The sequence below is a fragment of the Diabrotica virgifera genome, chromosome 1 (genome assembly GCF_917563875.1).
Source record: "Diabrotica virgifera virgifera chromosome 1, PGI_DIABVI_V3a".
Classification (NCBI taxonomy): Eukaryota; Metazoa; Arthropoda; class Insecta; order Coleoptera; family Chrysomelidae; genus Diabrotica; species Diabrotica virgifera.
In genome coordinates, this window is record NC_065443.1 from 62,705,014 (window position 1) to 62,724,431 (window position 19,418).

General features: G+C 31.0%; 2 protein-coding genes across 4 annotated transcripts in view; one reads left to right on the forward strand and one right to left on the reverse strand.

The window, feature by feature from the left end:
* LOC114329273 (homeobox protein DBX1-B) overlaps positions 1–19,418 on the forward strand; it is a 306,498-nt gene that overhangs the window by 220,259 nt on the left and 66,821 nt on the right. The gene's annotated exons all lie outside the window — the stretch shown is intronic.
* LOC114329275 (uncharacterized) lies at positions 1,403–18,399 on the reverse strand. The gene is made up of 5 exons (XM_028278319.2): positions 18,195–18,399; positions 17,843–17,990; positions 10,586–10,783; positions 4,304–4,412; positions 1,403–1,705 (listed from the first exon to the last, which is right to left on the reverse strand). The coding sequence occupies exons 1-5, from the start codon at positions 18,247–18,249 to the stop codon at positions 1,520–1,522; spliced, it is 696 nt and encodes a 231-aa protein (XP_028134120.1). The 5' UTR covers positions 18,250–18,399; the 3' UTR covers positions 1,403–1,519.

The window sequence follows — 19,418 nt, forward strand, 5'->3', positions numbered from 1 at the left end:
CAGATATCTCAATTACAAATCAAATCACAACATCAACGTTAAAAAGGGAATCATAAAATCCTTATAAGATAGAGCCAAAATTACTTGTTCTAACGAAAATTCATTTTTAGAAGAAAAACAATTCTTAACATATGTTTTATTAAAAAATAATTATCCTTTATCGTTTATAAATAAGGAATTGTCAAGACTGGATCGAATAGAACAGAACAACACAGAACGGGGTCCTACAACATTCACAAGAAATAATACGAGGAAAATATCAATACCATACATAAAAGGACTATCCGAGAAACTTAAAACAATAGGAAATAAATTCAACATTTCAACAACATTCAAAACAACCAACACATTGAGATCTATTCTATCTAAAACTAAACCTAACAATGAACAAGAAAGGACAAAGAATTGTATTTATAAAATACCTTGTGAATGCGAACAGTTTTATATAGGTGAAACATCAAGACCATTAAACGTTAGAATAAGTGAACATCAATCTTATATTAAAAATAGAGAATTTGATAGATCTCAAATATGTCACCACGCATGGGATAATGAACATAGAGTTCAGTGGAGAGATTCAAGTATAGTCCTGAAAGAAACATATAGTAAAAAGAGAAAAATCAAAGAAGCGGCTCTCATTATGCTAAACGAAACCAATTGTGTCGCAAATCCCTCGGTGGAATGCAGTAGGATGTGGATACCCATACTGAAAGAGGAAGTCAATAGTAAGAAAATACCACAACTAGTAAGTCAATAGTCGAGTTAGTACATATTTTATATTTTAGTATTACTTATATATCCATGTATTATTAATATTATTTATAATTTAAACAAAATTATAGTAAAGTCAGAATTTGGTATTAATTTTGAGAGTAAATTAAATGTAAGACCAAATACTTACGATGTCGGGATAGTATCACGAGGTTTTTCCTGGTTTTCCCTCGTGATTTACTATGAGATCTCTAACGCGAGAATTTTAATGTCACCGTTGCATGTGGTTGTCTTTTTAAAGACAGATCACATGCTATGATTTTTTTGTGACGGATATTCTTGAGTTGGGGTTGATTTCATGTAATCGAATGAACTATCTTTCAGTAAAGTCGTCCCAGGAACGCAACTCATAAATATTGGCAATATCATTTTAAAGTCTTCTACTTTAAAATGTATCATATGTATCTGAATTGCCGATATAAATGAGTCAAATTAAATAAATTATAAGAAGAATTTTTTTACTAAGCAACAACATTTTTGTTTATATTAGTAGTATTTTGTATTTTGACAACGGCACCCGATTTGGGCGTCGAAACGTTAATAAAAATCATTTTTTAATAATATTGTGGCTAATTTCCCATTATAAATAGTTAGAACTTTAGCCAGGAATTAAAAATAAAATTTTAAAAACTTGTTAAATAATTATTTCGATTTTATTATATTCTATCTTTACAAATTTAGACAAGAAATCTATATTAGTTAATTATTTGATTCGAAAAAATCGAAAAAAATTATTCTGTTGTTGGTCTTATGATTTGCACCAGGCCATAAGATCCCAGAGTTTGCCAGTGGGGTACCACACAGTGTTGAATCTCATTTTAAGGAAATCTCCAACGACATTTCCGATGAGTCCAGTGTTGAGGGCAGTTTTAACACCTGTTTGAATGGCTACAGCTGTAGCATCTCCAATGAGTCCCAATCCACTAATATCCACCTTTAAAAGAGAAACAATGTATAAAAAAATCAAATGGTATAAGTATTAACGTTTAATTGGTATGACAAGTTGAAAATGACAGTTAATATTAAATAAGTAATGTGAGCTTCTTGGTTTTTTAATTGTGCTATGTTATGTCACTTCATTAATAAATTAATATTAAATGTACTTCACTGCGAAGCAGAAAGTATCCAGTGTACAAATCCAAGCAAGGAAGGGCATTTCGGACATTATCAATATCGGTATTTTTCTATTCATAATTTTTAAAAACTGTAAGTATAAAGGACGTATAGTTCATATTTGCTTCCTTTGTATTCCTACTTCCCCAAATTTTTTTATTTTATTTGTAGGAAATATCTAAATTTTGTTGATTTTATAGCATTCAGATATTGGGGAGATTCGTTTGTATCCTAATTTGATAACCATGTTTATCAGTAAGAGGGGTAAAGTCATAACAAGGATCCAGAATAAAAAATGCAGATATTAAACAATGGAAAAAATGAAACACTCAGTAGCCTGGATTACTGAATATCTAAATACGAAATCCGATCAACAAAAGAGTAATCAAGAGCAGCGTTTTTAAAGATGAGGACATTTCGAAGTTACCAAAGACTCAATCTACAAATCAACTCCATTCTTCTTTGTGGTGCCGATTGAGATGTGGCTTTTTAGGACAATTTTGAAAATACCATCCCAAGTAGCACCGAACGGGTTTATTAAGTCATTTAAGGATGCTTTAAAACTATAGAATAAAACTAAAATTAAAACTAATTGGTTTTTAAGTAAACCTTAAGGTTGCAATAAAACCGCTTTCAGCATAAAAGGGCCCACACTGAAAGAGGTCAATAAAACCAAAAATAAAAACCTTTTTAAAACTTTGTTTTCTTAAGGAACTGGTTTTAAAGCTGCTGTGAAGGTGCTTTTAAAATCATGTTAAAAGACACTTTAAGTGCATTCAGGTGTATAGCAAACTTAAAAAGATTTCTTAAATGGAAACTTTTAAAGACAATTTACCATATTAAATGATTCTTTAAACCCATATACTCCATATAGCCCAACAAATTTTTACACGTGTTATGATAGGTAGATACGTATTTGTAACCATAAAATAATAAAAAATACTTGGTTATTTCGGACTGTCAAGGTAGAAAAACACTCGCGCACCCAACTTTATTGATAATGTTAACAACAATAGGTCTGACTTTTGGCAATTAAAAAATAATAATAATAAAACAATTTAAATCCGAAAAATATTAATTTGAAAAAAAAAGATTTTATCTACAATTTTAATGTTTTAATGTTAAAATAAATCGAATTTGTCTTTAAGTCGCTTATTTATAATTTTTATGTAAGCCTTATAATGTTATCTATCATGGCTTTCAGCATCTCCAGAAAGCAATATGGCCGAATAAGAAATAAAACTATTTAGTCTATCGACAGAGAATTGTTAAGATCAAGTGGTTTTATTTTATACATGTCCAAAAGCATATATCCTACATAAAAGCAAGGTTGCCTTGGAATTAAAACTGTTTAGTTTTAATGCTGCTGTCAATAATGCTACTCGGTTTTAATGTGAATATAACCTTAAAATCGCGGCGTCGTAGTTCTGTGTGTGTTGTATTCTTTGAAAAATAAGCGGTAATTACCAGTTCGTTTATATTTTAAGTACTTGCGACTTATTTCTTCCATACTAACTGTACTTCCACCTTTTACAACACACTACACCACTACTTCGCTCTAAAACAAATGGCCGACCATTCTGGACATGAAAGAAGAGGGGATGAGTTTAGTTTTATTATTTCTAACAAGAAGTATAGTTGAGTCTTTACGAAGAGCGTTTGGTTTTAATATAGCCTAATAATTGCTTTTAAGAAAGCAACTTTAAAGAAAACTAAAAAAATAATTTTAAGGCATATGCTTTACTGACACAATTGTCTTGAGATCAAGTAGTTTTAATAATAGGTTTTATTAGTCATATTAGAAGAATCTTTAAAACTGTAATAAAACTAAAAGGTCACAAACTAGAATCTAATAAAACCAAATAGTCCGGAAGTTCTTCATAAAACTGATTGGTTTTAAAGTGAACTGAGAATAAACCATTTTAAAACTACAATAGGACAAATTATCTATTAAGACTAATTAGTCTTATTTGACACCCTTATTAGATACTTTAAAACTAGTGACAAATGCTTAATAGTTTTAAAGTTCTGGCAGTATATCTACAAGGTAACTTTAAAACCATTATCTTCTTATTTACCACAATAAAACCTTTATAAACCTTAAATAGAACTAAAATGGTTTTATTGTGCTACTTGGGATGTGCCGATCATATAGAATTGAAAGATATAGATAACTTTTGACCACCATTAAAAGGAGAAAGACAGAATATTTGGCCACACAATTAGAAATGACAAGTATGAGTTGTTGCTGCAGCTGATTATGAAGGGTAAAATGGAAGGAAAATGGGTTCCTGCTAAACTGTAAGAGATCCTAATTTGGTGTAATTAGTATAAAAATCAGCATAAGAAAATACAATAGTTTCTATAGTAGAAGATAGGAAAATGAAAGATATGACTTAAATATGATAAAAATACTTACATCTACATCATCAACGTGCCATTTAACAGTGAAGTCATTCACGGTGGCGTTGGGTTGGATTTTATTTGCGCTTATTTTTCCAGTCCATACTGGTTTCTCCATGACCATTCTAAAAAAATCGTTTTATATTAATTCACTTCCACAATAACAGCATTTTCATGATTCATGGTAAAAATAGAAATATGTTAAACAGAAATATTGTCAATGAAAGTAAAAATGATTCAGGTTTGATTACAGAACAGGGCCTCCACTAGGTGCTTATACGTATTTCGGCATTAAGTTTGCCTTATCGGAGCACATTTTAGTTCGTGCTGCTTTTTACTAACGAGAAATATTGTCTATGATTAAGGCACCACTAAAAATTTAATTTAAATATTTTTTGGTAATTACGTGAATGTTTAATGTCAATGGGATAAGACAGGGGGAGTCCTTTTTTGTTCAACCTGATTGTAGATGAAATACTAAAAAAGTACGAACTAAAAAAGGATACCAGATAGTACAAAACAACTTAAAATATTTTGATATGCAGAGGATGCAATACTAATCTCTCAAAGTGAAAATGATTTACAACGCATGCTGCACCAATTTAATAAAACCGCCAGATAATCACATGATAATCTCCCCAAAAAAGGCAAAATGCATGGTTATAAAAGCAAATCCAATAAGATGTAAATAAGAGCCAAAGAGTCAGATAAAAGAGCAAGCTAGTGATGAAGATTAAATATCTAGGCATCACACTACCTAGCTAGGAAAGCTCGAAACGGAAGTGGAAGACCAAGTGAATAAAGCAAACAGAGCCGCAGGTTGCCTGAATGAAATAATATGGAAAATTAAAAATATCGGAAAGGAAATGAAAGGCAGAATTTACAAAACACCCATCAGACCAATAATAACATACGCGGCAGAAATACGACCTGACACAGACAGGACAAAAATATTGCTAGATGTAGCAGAGATGAAAACCCTTCGATAAATCGATGGTAAGACACTATGGGACAGAACTAGAAGTATAGATATATGACGGAGATGCAAGGTGTATAACATTAATAACTGGGTAAGAAACAGAAGAGTAGAATGGAATGACCACATAGGCTAGAGTTGCACAAGTTTGACTTGAATGTTTGAATTTGTCTTGAGTTTGACTTAATTTCAAGTCAAACTCAAGTCAATCCTTCTGACAAATAACTCAAGTCAAGTCAAACTGGTCTGAAAGAGTTTGAAAAATAATTTAATTTGTAGATATACTTTTTTGTCGAAATGGAAATGTTAGTTGCCAATTAAGATAACAAAATTAAAATTACAATGAGTATCATATGAAAGTAACTTGACACGGGAAGCGATTAAGTCAAAATAGAAGTCGTAAATTCAAGAAAATGATCTACTTACGCGTAAAATTGATTGCTGGCAAGTTTCGTTTTATCGGTAATCGTTGATAATTTTATGCATTCTATTCACTTTTTTATATTTTTATTTGAGTGTTACTAGATTACAACAAAAAATTCGTTGAATGGTTTTTTAACACACCAAGTGTAATTTAATCTAGTTCAACAAAAATTTACGAAGGAACAACAAAATATAAATATATTTTGACAGAGTAGGTTTAATAAATTTTTTGTGACTGCATCAGATGTGGTTTTAAGGCCGGCCGTTGTATGAAAGAGAGGTCCCCAAATGCCGGCGCAACAGAGAGAAAAGATTCTTTCCCGAGAGATGCTGCCTCTATCGGAGAAATAACGCAATAGATATCTAAGCGAGGCCGCAAACGGCAGAATTTTTAGTGAGTCGATAGTTTAGTTAAGTACAGAGAGGATGCAGGTGCGGCCTCGCTAAGATGACTCGAAATCGTTTTATATATCAGGTGCGAACTTTTAATTTTTTAGTAGGCGGTTTAAGGACGGGGTCTCGCTGAAAATTTTACTTGGATAAATACTGTGCTCGTATCTCGTGGTAAAATCTAAACCAAAAGTATTGGAGAAATCTATTTTAGTCCATGTGGTGAGACCGCTCCCGTCTGGGAAAATTTCTGATTCGGTTTCTTTGTGGATTCCTATTCAAACATGTCCCCTCTAAACAAATCTGAAGGGTGCCGGGCGGAATTTTTGGGCAGAAACTGTTTAAACAATTTTTATAAACAAATAGAAAAGATCACGTTTTTTTGCCCCGGAACATATATTTTTAAGTTTAGTGGGTCATTCTAAACAAGAAAGGTATCTTGTAATATTTTTCAAAAATTGATAGTTTTCGAGTTATAGGCGATTTAAAATCTGAAAAGTGCGAAAATGCTCATTTACGAGGCCTAAAAACTCATATTTAAATTAGAACTTTTGAGGTTGCCAGATTCTTAAATTGAAGTTTAAACATTCAGCTTGAAGATTCTAAAGAGTGATTGTGTCTAACCCTAATTTAAACCGTCGTGTTTTAATTGTTAAATATACATGTCCATCCGATTTTTTTGTCGGTGCGGCGCGCTCTATTTCAAAAATCTCCAGTTTTCCTCCAAAAAATATTTTTTCTAGATTTTTTGGGACATTTTAAATAAAATAAGTTTCTTGACATTTTTCTCAAAAGTTAACAGTTTTAAAGTTATAAGCGATTTAAAATCCAAAAATGCGTTTTGGCATTTTTCGGATTTAAATCGCTTATAACTTTAAAACCATTAACTTTGGAGAAAAATGTCAAGAAACTTATTTTATTTAGAATATCACAAAAAATCTAGAAAAAATATTATTTGGAGGAAACTAGAAGATTTTTGAAATAGAGCTCGCCGTACCGGCAAAAAAATCGGATAAACATGCATATAACAACTAAAAAAAAACGGTATAAATTAAGGTTAGACGCGATCACTCATATGTGGACCATATAGAACAATTTGGTGTTGCAGGAAAACTTTTACTTCGGATGTCTGGGTTAGGCCTTTTTTGGACCAATTATAACATACTACCTCCGTAACTTTGGAACCGTTCATTTTAGAAGGGTTATGCATAGGACCTTTTTTGTTTCAAATTTAATGTAGAACAATTTTGTATAGAAGGTTGTTCATGCTAAATCGCATAGTTTTAGAAATATTGACGAAAAACGTAAAAAACTACGAATTTACCGATTTCTCCCCCCTCTCCCCCCCAAACCCGACGCTCAAAATGGTGTGACTTTTTTCTGAACATTATGTGGACCATATAGAACAATTTGGTGTTGGAGGATAACTTTCACTTTGGATGTCTGGGTATGGGTCTAACTATACCATCCTATATTCCCTAAAATAAAATGTTTCATCATAACGGCTGACCTGAGTAAAAATCACTTATTTATAAGTTAAATTTGAATTATAGGCTTGGATCTCGCGTACAAAAAAGAAGTTGATTAATAACAAGCTGAAAATTTTTAACTTAACTGTGTCTAGTCGGACAAACTTTGATGTACGGGAACACTGAAACAGGCGAAGCTTTAATTGTGGAACAGGTTAAAAATTTGGAACATCAGACTACGAAAACGTTCCATGTATTTTGTCTGACAGAACTTCCAACTGATTTGTTACGATTTCATTAAACTCTTATGCAAAAATCAGACTGGTATTATCACCAACTGGGCATTTTAATAAGTTTAACACGAAGAACATGTCAAATGGCAGGAATTATATTTTTGATAAATAGCAATATGATTTTTGCATGAGAGTTTAATGAAACAGTAACAAATCAATTGGAAGTTCTGTTCGAAAAAATACATGGAGCGTTTTCGTAATCTGACGTTCCAAATTTTTAAACTGTTCTACAATTAAAACTTCTCCTATTCTTCTCCTGAAAAAACTTCTCCTGAAAACTTAGTGAAAACAGAGAAAATTTAGTGAATTGCAAATATTTAATTCAAAAGAAACTTTTTATTTATTCTAAGGGACTGTCGGCCCTCGGCAATAACGTTTTCTTTCATTCTGCGTTTAATTTTTTTAAAAATACTTATTAGTTTTCTCAGTATTCGAAAAAAATGAACACATTTAAAACACAGGAAAATTTTGAGAGGCGACATTTTGCGTCTTTCCCCTTAAATTTTTTTGCAACATGAATGAAGCACCTTGTGTATTAAATTAAAAATATACATTCAAGTAAATAAACAATAATATTTTGTTATATCAAAGTTTTCAAACAAATTTTATATAGGGTGTCTGCATAACTAGCAACCATATGGTTTCATATTAATTTTATTAATTATTAATTTTAATTATTATTAATACATTATTAATTTTACGGGAAAAGGTAATACCCAAGTTAAATACATAATCATAATTCATAGAGTATGTGTTTACTTAAGGGTAATTATCATTAGAGTAAAAGATTCACTTTATAGGAGTAAAACTGCTAAGTTGCGTTATGGGTACTAATTTATGTTTCTAGTCGTCAAGGAGTGTGATTTGATGTTTGATTTTCATATGGCAAGCGTAATTCAATCTATCTACATACTTCAAAGAAAAAAATTAGGAAGGGACAATAAAATGTAATATATTTTAGACGGAGTACGTTCAACATTTCAGGACGGGAATAATAATCATTTTTTCAGTAATAACACAATATTTGATTTTTGAGATTTCTCTAGCTGTTCATGAAATAAATAAAATTGTATATAAAAAATGATTATCTCATTTAAAATAAATATTTCTTATTTACCAATCCTTCGGTTTGGCGCCCCATTGGGGTTACGCACGCGTGCACCGCACGCGTTGCACGCCCGGTTACGGGGCCCTGATATTATTCCAAGTACGCAATAATGAACCACCCGCATCCCTCAAAACGGTATTACTCTCTATACAGTACCGAAATTTCCAAAGGAAAGTTTCAAACGGGCCATACCGCTCCTGAATTTTGCACATGTATATAATATTTTTCGTAGCGCCATCTTATACATAATGGCTACATTAACAGAGCTTAGATTCTTACAGATTCCTATACTGTATTCGTATTATATGTCGAATATTTACGTTTCACATGCCAATTTCTATTAATTTCAGAAATTTATTTTAAAAGTACACCACGCAAAAAGTACTTTATTAATTCACATTTTTTTAACGTTATATCCTTCCATTACTTCTACTGTAGTGCTAAACGGAATTTTATCATGAAATTCATTTAAATACTTAAGTAATTTAGATATAAACGCTCTTATATTTATTGAGAAAAAAGCAAAACTTTCACATTTTTTTATAAACAATACACAACAGGTAGGATAACAAAAATATGGCTGGAACTAGCGACATATATTGTTAGTAGGTTAAGCATTTTTCGGTATACATATATGCTCTAGATTATGAGTGGTGTACTTTATAAAGGTGATGGGATCGGCTATACTTATAACATTACCAATGGCCGGCCTTAAACAACTAGTTCCAGTATTTGTCACTTTATAACGCTGTTCTTTATTTTTACATAATATGCACTTTGCAATTTTCATTGTTTTGCAATTGCCTGTCGCAACATCAAATTAACCAGTCTATTTCTTTTTCTTAATTAATTCAGTTTCGTCTACAGATTTTTTTCGCTTACTTTTTGGAGTGGGAATTCCTTCAAAATCAGATTCAATTTGTTCTGGTACGTATTCTGAGCCGAAAAAGGTTCAGGTTCAGACATTATCGCACAAATCACACACTTTAAAACGAACGTAACAAAGAACCCAAGCATATACTTCTAAATATGAACTATAACTAATTTGTGGAGTAGCAGTGTACAGGTTTAGACCTATCCAAATAAGTCAAAACAAAAGGCTCTTAATTAGAATTAGAAATAAACACGTTGCGAAATATGATATTCAAACTTCAAACTATTTGAAAAAGTTTGATTTATGTCAAACCTAAAAATATCGACATCAAGTCGAGTCAAACTTTTTTACAAAAAAGGTGTTTTTTCAAGTCAAGTCAAGTTTCTTGAGTAACATCAAAATTAGTATGACTTGATGCATCTCTACATAGGCCGAATGAAAATAAATAAAGTAGTGAGGATGGCGAGAGAGGGTTCTCCAATAGAAAGACAATCAGTGGGAAGACCACGAAGGCAATGGAACGACAACTTCATATTAACAACAACAACGACAGTCATGTCTATACAAAAAGAGGAATAAAAAGTGAATGTTTAGAGCACCTTTAATAACGTATACATATTATGTAACTCTATAAATCTTTCAATACACCAAACTTTCTGATTAAAATTTAACAAGAACATGTTTTTTCACATTCATTGTCCTGTGCTTTGCACTGGTTGGTAGATATAACAATTTCTCTGTATTTATGATCTGATACACACTTACTTGAAGCTTCCTTTGTAATGCTGTGTAAGGAACAGTTCTTTAACGGTTGCTCGGTAGTTGCCGGAGATTGTGAAAACGGGCCATCTATTGACCCAGTCAAAGACCGCTACATTATCAGCGTCATCATTGATTTGCTTAGCAGTAACGTTCCAGTCGGCAAGACCATACCATCTCAATGTGTCGATGTCGATTGAGGTGCTAGAAATAAAAGGAAAATAGGATTTACAAGGATACATTAAAAATTTCACCCAAACAATAAAAATATCAGAAAAAATTTAACTTCAATTCTTTTGGAATCAGCACTGCAAGAAACAATTATTATGTTCACTTTTACCACTTTTCATTGATATTTTACAACACATAAAAGCACAGAAGACATTTAAAATAATGTTACCGCTTATTAGGGGAGTGCATTTAGATTTTCACTTCGGAAAAAATCAAACAAGATAAAACTTTCTGTAATTTCATTAAGAAATGTTTAATAAACAACATATTAAAAAGTTCTACTCGAGAAGTGGGTGCTTCATTTTTTATTAAACAAATGAACAGCGAAGTTAGATGTTTTTTTAGATAACTCCGAAAATATAATTTTTAGAAAAAACTGACTTGACTATTAAAAAATTAAGAAAATTTTACAAAAAAAACCTTATATAAAGTTTTTTCTAAAATTTAATCTCTAGCTGCTGTAATTTTTTATTTATAACGCTAAAGTCACCCTTCTCACACACATTGGCGCACTGTAAACTAGCGTTGGAAGAAGTGCATGGTTGAGTTTTTTTAATGTAATTCTTGAACTAATGGATCAAAAGAAATTTTACAAATTGGACATGAAAGAAGCTGAAATAAGCTATCTTATGGTTGTAATAAAAAGAAATAAAATATATGGACATAAGTACGGTGTAGGCGGAAATTGAGCCTTACATGAATTTTGTTTAAAAATGATTTAAAAATTTGTAACTATTACAATTTTACTTATAAAACTCTCAAATTTGCACAACTTACCTCTCAATAATCTTACTAAACGATGCTTTGTTCAAAAAAAATCTCAAAAATTTAATTCAAATAATACGATGTCTCAAAAAATGTAATTTTTGAAAACTTCGTAGTTTTACAGAATTCCCACCACTTTAAGACGGTATTACTCAAGTTTGAATAAATCTAATACAATTTTTTTGATATCTTTTAAATCTTAGGATGTAATCTTAAAAAAACACTAAATTATTTTAGTTCAAAAATAAAATAAACAATTTATTTTAGAGAAAATTAAGAAAGATAACAAAAATGTAATACAAAAACCGAAAATTACCAGCTGAAAAAATGTATATACAGAGTGATCAAAACTTTTTTCTGTAAGACTTACCTAAAATACATTTAATAATAAGCTTCAACAATAATAAATGTTCAACAAAAAAATTTTTTTTTAGCTCTTATACAGTATGTCTGCGTAATTTGGAACCTATTGATAACTTTTTTAATATCAGATTTACGAAAAAAAGTTATTCTTCATAAAATACTCTGCATCGTATATAACATAAGATGCAACCGTCAAATATCAAATTTTGTTAATTTTGTACGAGGTATGTCAAAAAATATGAATTTCACTCAAGAGTAAAGTACCTTTATATTTCACAATATCGAAAATTTTTATAAAGGAAGTTGTTTGGAATTAAAAACTATGTTCCAATATGTAATTATATCCTTCTAATCGAAAATTTGTTTTTTTTTAATATTGTTTCAAATTAATTACACCCATCATTAAATTTTCACCTATTATTTATGATAACTGTTTTATTATTAATTTTATGAAGAAAGTTATTCGTCATAAATAGCTGTGCATGGTCTAACACTTAATATGCAAATATAAAATATTATATTTTATCAATATTATACGAGGTATGTAAAAAAATTATATTTCGCGCAATAAATATGTACCTTTATAGTTCACAATATTTCGATTAGAAGAGTGTAATTGCATATTGACACATCGTTTTTAATTCTGAACAACTTTCCATAATAACAATTTTCAGTATTATGAAAAATATAGGTATTTTACTCATAACTGAAATTTGTTTGATTAGATTCTACTTCTTTTTCATTTAAATATCCGCCATTTTAGATCCGCCATTTTGAAATTTAAATTTTTAATCTTTAATTCAGATTCAACAACCTGTTAAAAATAAAGACAATAAATGTTTTAGAAAAATGTTCTTTTTTATGTTCTTTTTAGAAAATCCGCCATTTTGGATCCACCATTTTATAGTTTATAATGTTAACATTTAAGTTGGGTTTATCAAAGCTCTCAAAAATAAATATATGTAGAAATAAATACATTTTGTATAGAAATTATTTTTACAACTATTTTTTAAGTTATCCGCCATTTTGAATCTGCCATTTTATAATTTAAATTAATAAAAAAATTGATTCAGGTTCGGCAACCTCTCAAAAATATCCACATATATGTAAACAAACACGTTTTATAAAAAGAATTCGGATTTTACAACTACTTTTTAAGGATTTTTAGGAAAAAATCCGCCATTTTGAATCCGCCATTTTGAATTTGCAAATTGTAATGTCAGATTCGAGTTCAGCATAATCAAAACTAAAATAAAAACATTTTTTATCAAAATAAAATGTTGAATTCACCCATATTCTTAACATTATTTATACAAAACAATTGTTATTGTTTAAACAATTAATAAACAATTAGCGGCGAAATTTATGAGTAGAACTTTTTACTTTAACATATTTATAAACTAACAAAAAAGTTTTAGAAAAATATAACCTTGTTTGATTTTTTCCGAAACATTGTATCTTTTCGTTCTAATTGCACTCCCCTATATATAAAATATTTCCTTCTAATCTGTATTTATATCGTAATATATGCACAATAATTTGATTTTTTCTATTGTTCCAGGGATCGTATTGCTCTTTTTAGGCTCCTTGTCTACCACTATTTTGGGTTGTACGTATCACCTTGACGATTCTCGACTGTATCAGTCAATCGGATTTGTGATCGCCATCCAATTTTTCATTCACAGAGGGATATTGGAAAAATCATTGTTTATACAAGACTCATCATAGTGTTTTTTATTATATGTGTGTTTTTCATATTTTGACAAAGTTTGACATAGCGGTTCCACGCATCTGTATACTTACATCGTCGAATTTCCTGTTCACAGATCTTGTTGTTATTAACGCTGCTGCCTAAATAAACAAAGCTGTCAACCACTAAGGATGTACCAAAAAATAGACGAACAACTTGGTGAAACACAGTTTGAGTTCCGCAATAACCTTGGAACCAGAGAAGCACTATTTAGTATTCAGAGATATCGGACATCCGGTTTATATCTGTTTTACTGACTTTGAGATTGCCTTTGATCGAGTAAATATACTGAAATAATTGTTATTCTTCAGCAGGTAGGTATTGATGACAAAGACCTACGCATTATTAAAAATCTATACAGGCATCAACGTGCAAACATCAGGATTGGCCAGAACACTTCTGAAAAGCTTCAAATACGAAGAGGAGTAAGGCAGGGCTATATTTTGTCCACACTAATATTTAACAGCTACTGTGAGTTCGTTTTCAATAAAGCAGTGGATAATGTTTAATGTGGTAACAAAATTAATGGCGTCAATATTAATAATTTGAGATACGCGGATAACACGGTGTTAATTGCAAGCAATTACGAAGAACTTCAACATCTGATTAGTAGAATTACCGCAACGTGTGATGAATATGGACTCAAGCTTAACACTGCAAAGACAAATGTGACGGTTTTCAGTATAACGTCAATACACCCGGAAGTGGTAACAGCTTATGGTGAACAACTGGAGAGAAATAACATTCTACAACCTACTTTGGTTGTAATCTAAATGAGAACTGGGACATGAGCAAAAAAATTAAAATAAGTATAGAGAAGACCAGAGCTGCATTCTTTAAGATGAGGAAACAATGTATGTGGAAACAATATTACTTTGAGTCTGAAAATAAAATTAGTGAGATGTTATGTGTTCTCTACTCTTTTGTATGGTGTCGAAGGCTGGGCTTTAACAGAGACACTTCTCAAAAAACGCCTTTGAAATCTGGGTGTATCGGAGAATCCTACGAATAAGTTGGGTGGATAGAGTTCGTAACGAGTTTGTTTTGCATCGGATGGGAAAAGTTACATAAGTCGTCAGAAGAGTTAAAAATCGTAAACTTGAATATTTTGGTTATGTTATGCGTTAACCAGAGAGGTATAATATACTCCATTTATTAATACAAGGCCAGGAAGAAGGGGCCAGGTCGATGAAGAACGTCACAGCAGATCCTCTGCATCCCTTTTCCGAGCTGCCGTCAACAAAATAACTATAGCCAATTTGATAGCCAACGCTCGATAATCGAGCACGGCAATGAAGAAGAAGAAAAGTCAACCACGAGACATCGATACATGTTTTGAATTTCCCTTTTTTTGTTTTTGGTTCTCTCGACTCGTTACTTTTGTCTTATTTTTATTGATAATTTGTAGTCCATGTTACTGGCTTACTCTTTTCAGTTTATCGAGTATCAACGCAAGCGTCTCCTCGCTTTAGGTAGATATTTTTCTTCCAAATTTATGGTTATAGTCCTTGGGCCCATATACAAAATTATTATTTATAACCAAACTGTCGAAACTTTTTGTACTTATTGTTTGGGCGAAGTCGGACAAATTTGGAGCTTTGTGCATTATCGTAGTGGGGCGTTTGTCTGTCAAGCTGTCACGAAGTTGTCAATTTTATGCACGAAAAAAATGTATAACCACATTGGTCATTTTATTTTAATCAATGGTTTTTATCATATAAATAGCGAAAACCATTTCGTCGGACAAAACTATTGGGCCATATGACGCGTCGGACACGCTAAATATGTCAATTTTATGAAAATAATAAATTTATTACCACATGGCTAATTTTAACAGCATCTGCCATAAAACCTTTTTGCAATAATATGGTAACCTTGTCGGACAATTTTCACGGGGCATATGCACAGTCGGATGCGCCGAAGATGTCAATTTTCCGGATTTTTTTTATTTATTACCACAGATGTCATTTTTATTTTGTAATGTTTTTTACATGTGTAATGCATACTGGATCACTTGTCGGACAAAAATAATAGGTCCACAATTTTTAAAAAATTTTCCGAAATTTTTGACAATCCTCGTCTTAAGGACGTCAATTACCTAAAAAATTAATTTTTTAGTTCGTTTGCCCCAGCATTTTTGTCAGAAAATTACATTTTTTGTTTAAGAATATTATTACTTGTAACCTACTACTTTTGTCGGAAAATGGTTGTGAAGATAAGGGATGCACGAACCCAGCATAGCTAAAAGTATAGTTTACTAATAAAAATTAAATTTTTTGTCCGACTGTCGATTTGGCCCAATATTTTTGTCGGGCACTTAGATTTTTTGATTTAGAATATAATTACTTATAACCTCCTATTTTTGTCGGAAAAATGGTTGTAAATAAAAAAAATCCAGGAAATTAACATCTTCGACCCATTCGACTGCGCATAAGTCCCGTAAAAATTGTCCGACAAGGTTACCACATTATTAGTGTAGTTATTGAAGGTGGATATGAACTATTGCCTCCGATTTCGTTCAACCTCCATCAATTTGCATGAAAATTGGTGAGTGGTTAGAGGATACCTCAAAGAACAAAGGTGACATGGTGCCAACTTGCGCTTTTACCCTGGGGGTGGACGCCACCCCTTCTCGTGGGGTGAAAATTATTTTATTAAGAATAACCCCATAATTCGATAGACGGGCAAATTTTAAGCAAAATTTGTTTTTATAAAGTTATTAAAATAAATCAATCTTTTTCAGTTATTTAAGGTCAAAGATTTTAATTTTTCGTTAGAAAAATGCATGTTTTTAACTGATTTTTGACAAATAACTCAAAAACTATAAGTTTTTACAAAAAAGTTATAATTACCAAAATTGAAGCAAATAAAAAACGAAATAAACTCATTTCTAGAAAAACCTTTTATTGTTAACCAAAAGTGAGTTATAGGTAATTGAATGTATATTTTTTTCGGCGAGTACCCAAGTCTAAATATTCAAGCTTAAATAACGGGAAAATTATGCATTTTATGACATAAACTTATTTAACATTTATCAAAGTACTTAGACATATCTATCAAATAAGCTACCGAACGAGTCGATACCATCAAAATTTATGCTCCAAGAATTGTTCAAAATTAAAAATTTTTCCAAAAATGTTATTATGTTTTTTAAATAACTCCGTCAATTTTTACATCAGATTCACCTAAACACCATTTGAAAGTTAATTCCAAGGGCTATTAAACTACGTTGAATTTAATATTTTAAACCTCTTATTTTTTAAAAAATAAAAGGTAAAATGGACCCGGTTACATAGTTCTCGCAGCAAAAATTTAAGCTTTAAACGTTTCTATCTCAGTTAATTTTTACCCTACAGAAATAATGAAGGAGGTAAAATATTTCCTATAAAAAAAACTAAAATTTGGTTATATACCATTTTTTACGTATATTGAGTATTTTTGGAGTTATTTTCAAAAGAAAATGAAAATTACGATAATTTTAAAAATTGTCCTATCGACTTGTGGTATTATTTTTAATAAAATAATTTTCACCCCGAGATGGGGTGGCATTCACCCCCAGGGTAAAAGCGCAAGTTGGCATCATGTCACCTTTGTTCCTTGAGGTATCATCTAACTACTCACCAATTTTCATGAAAATTGATGAAATTTCAACGAAATCGAAGGTAAAAACCTTCAGTGACTGCACTATATTGTGAAAAAGTTTTATGATAGATTCTGTTAAAATTAGCCATGTGGTAATAAGTTTATTATTTTGGCAAATTTGACATATTTAGCATGTCCGACGCGTCATATAGCCCAATATTTTTGTCCCACAAAATTGTTTTCGCTGTTTATATGATAAAAACCATTGATTAAAATAAAGTGACCAATGTGGTTATAAATTTTTTTCTTGCATAAAATTGACCACTTCGTGGCAGCTTGACAGACAAACGCCGCACTACCATAATGCGCCAAGCTCCAAATTTGTCCGACTTCACCCAAATAACAAATACAAAAAGTTTCGACGGTGTGGTAATAAATAATAATTTTATATATGGGCCCAAGGACTATTAATACATTGGCTAACAAATTTGTAGAATCAGCCTAATTGAAATTAAAAATACAAAATAAAGGATATATCAAAAGGACCAAATAATCCTAAATGTTCCGCTTACCTAGCAACACCGATGTCTCCATGCCATGATATGTTCTTACTAAAGGCGACGAAGGGATCATGTTGTGGAACTCCCAATTCAGGTACTCCTGGTCTCATTGCTTTGTTGGCGCATCTCAAAACTTCCATGCCATAATCAAGGTCTTTTCCTACAATTCATTTTGGTTTATTATCACATTATAAGGCTAGGCACACTAAAGTATTAAATTCCATCTAGATATCCAGGTCATCCTCATTGTAACCGTGTTCACGTTTTGTTAAGAAACAAAGAAATTATGGAACTTATTCGATTCTTATACTACTCGTTCATCAATTAAATTTTTTATAAAAAATGAAAATCATTAAATACTTACCAGCTGAGGCTAAAAGGGCAAAGCCCAAGACCAAGAGCATCTTAGGGACAAACATTTTTGTTATTAGTTTTTTCAAACTGAATATGAAATCATATTGAAAGTTGTAGCATTTATACCAAAAAATCTTCTGACCTTGTTTGTGATAAAAACTCGCACATGGGCTAAGTACTTGTTATTGTTAGCTTAACATGGATTTCTATTGAAATATTATTTTATTTGAGTGGCACCACTTCAAAGGGTACGAATAATTGTGACCGTTTATTGTTTTAATTTGTGGTTGTTGTTTAAGATGATACATTATGCTGTAGCTTTTTAAGATCACAAGACTTAATATTCTACGGCAATAGTGGGTCGAAGATATCACAAACAGTATAGATAGTAGTCCAAGTAATGAAGCTTAAAATAGGACAAAACTTCGCAATTTTTACAGAATAGATCGATTTGCTTGAAAATTTGAGAATAAGTAGTGGATAGTCCAAGGATCAAAATCTATATCATGCTGAAAGGCGCTTTTACCATGGGGGTGGCTTCCACCCCATCTCAGGAGTGGAAATTTTTTATTATATTTTAATCACAAAAGTTGGTAAAAACGTTCATTCTTAGCAAAAAACGTTCTATACATTTTTTTAATAAAATTGATAGTTTTCGATTTATTCGCTATCGAAAGTGTTGGTTTTATATCGAAAAAATCAATGTTTTTAATAAGTTTTCTGCTAATAACTCCAAAAGTTTTCGTTTTATCAAAACAACTTTACATAACAAAAATGTACCTTTTGAAAAAATAAACAAAAACGTGTTTTTAGATTTTCTTTAAGACCAATAGTAATCAAGCTATACTTTATTTATGTTGGCTCTTCTTCGTCAAATGCTAAATATTGTAGTTTCAAAGTCAAAAGACGAGAAAACTATGCATTTTTCGAGGAAAACTTGTTCAAATTAATTTAAACTATTAAAAAATCTATCTCCAAAAATAAAAAAAGTCTCTAGCTCAAAAATTAAGTAACTTATAATGAAAAGAATGACAGTCCCTATTTTTTTCAGCGAAAAAGTGTTTGAAAGCAACCCCCTAATCACCACCCTAATTAAAATTAGTCAATGACCTTATTTGGTATTTTTTATTTATGTATTATTAATAGGTTCTAGAAGTTTGACCGGCTTAGAATGAACAGTTTTAAAAAAATGGAGTTAAAGGCAAATAACGAATTTTTGAAGTTTTGGAAAAAA

Excerpts from the sequence above, each read along its gene's own strand:
- LOC114329275 (XM_028278319.2), bottom strand. The coding sequence starts at position 18,249 with ATGTTTGTCCCTAAGATGCTCTTGGTCTTGGGCTTTGCCCTTTTAGCC. Across the intron at positions 4,413-10,585 it reads CATTACAAAGGAAGCTTCAA|AATGGTCATGGAGAAACCAG; the intron begins GTAAGTGTGTAT and ends CGATTTTTTTAG. Across the intron at positions 1,706-4,303 it reads GGCACGTTGATGATGTAGAT|GTGGATATTAGTGGATTGGG; the intron begins GTAAGTATTTTT and ends TCTCTTTTAAAG.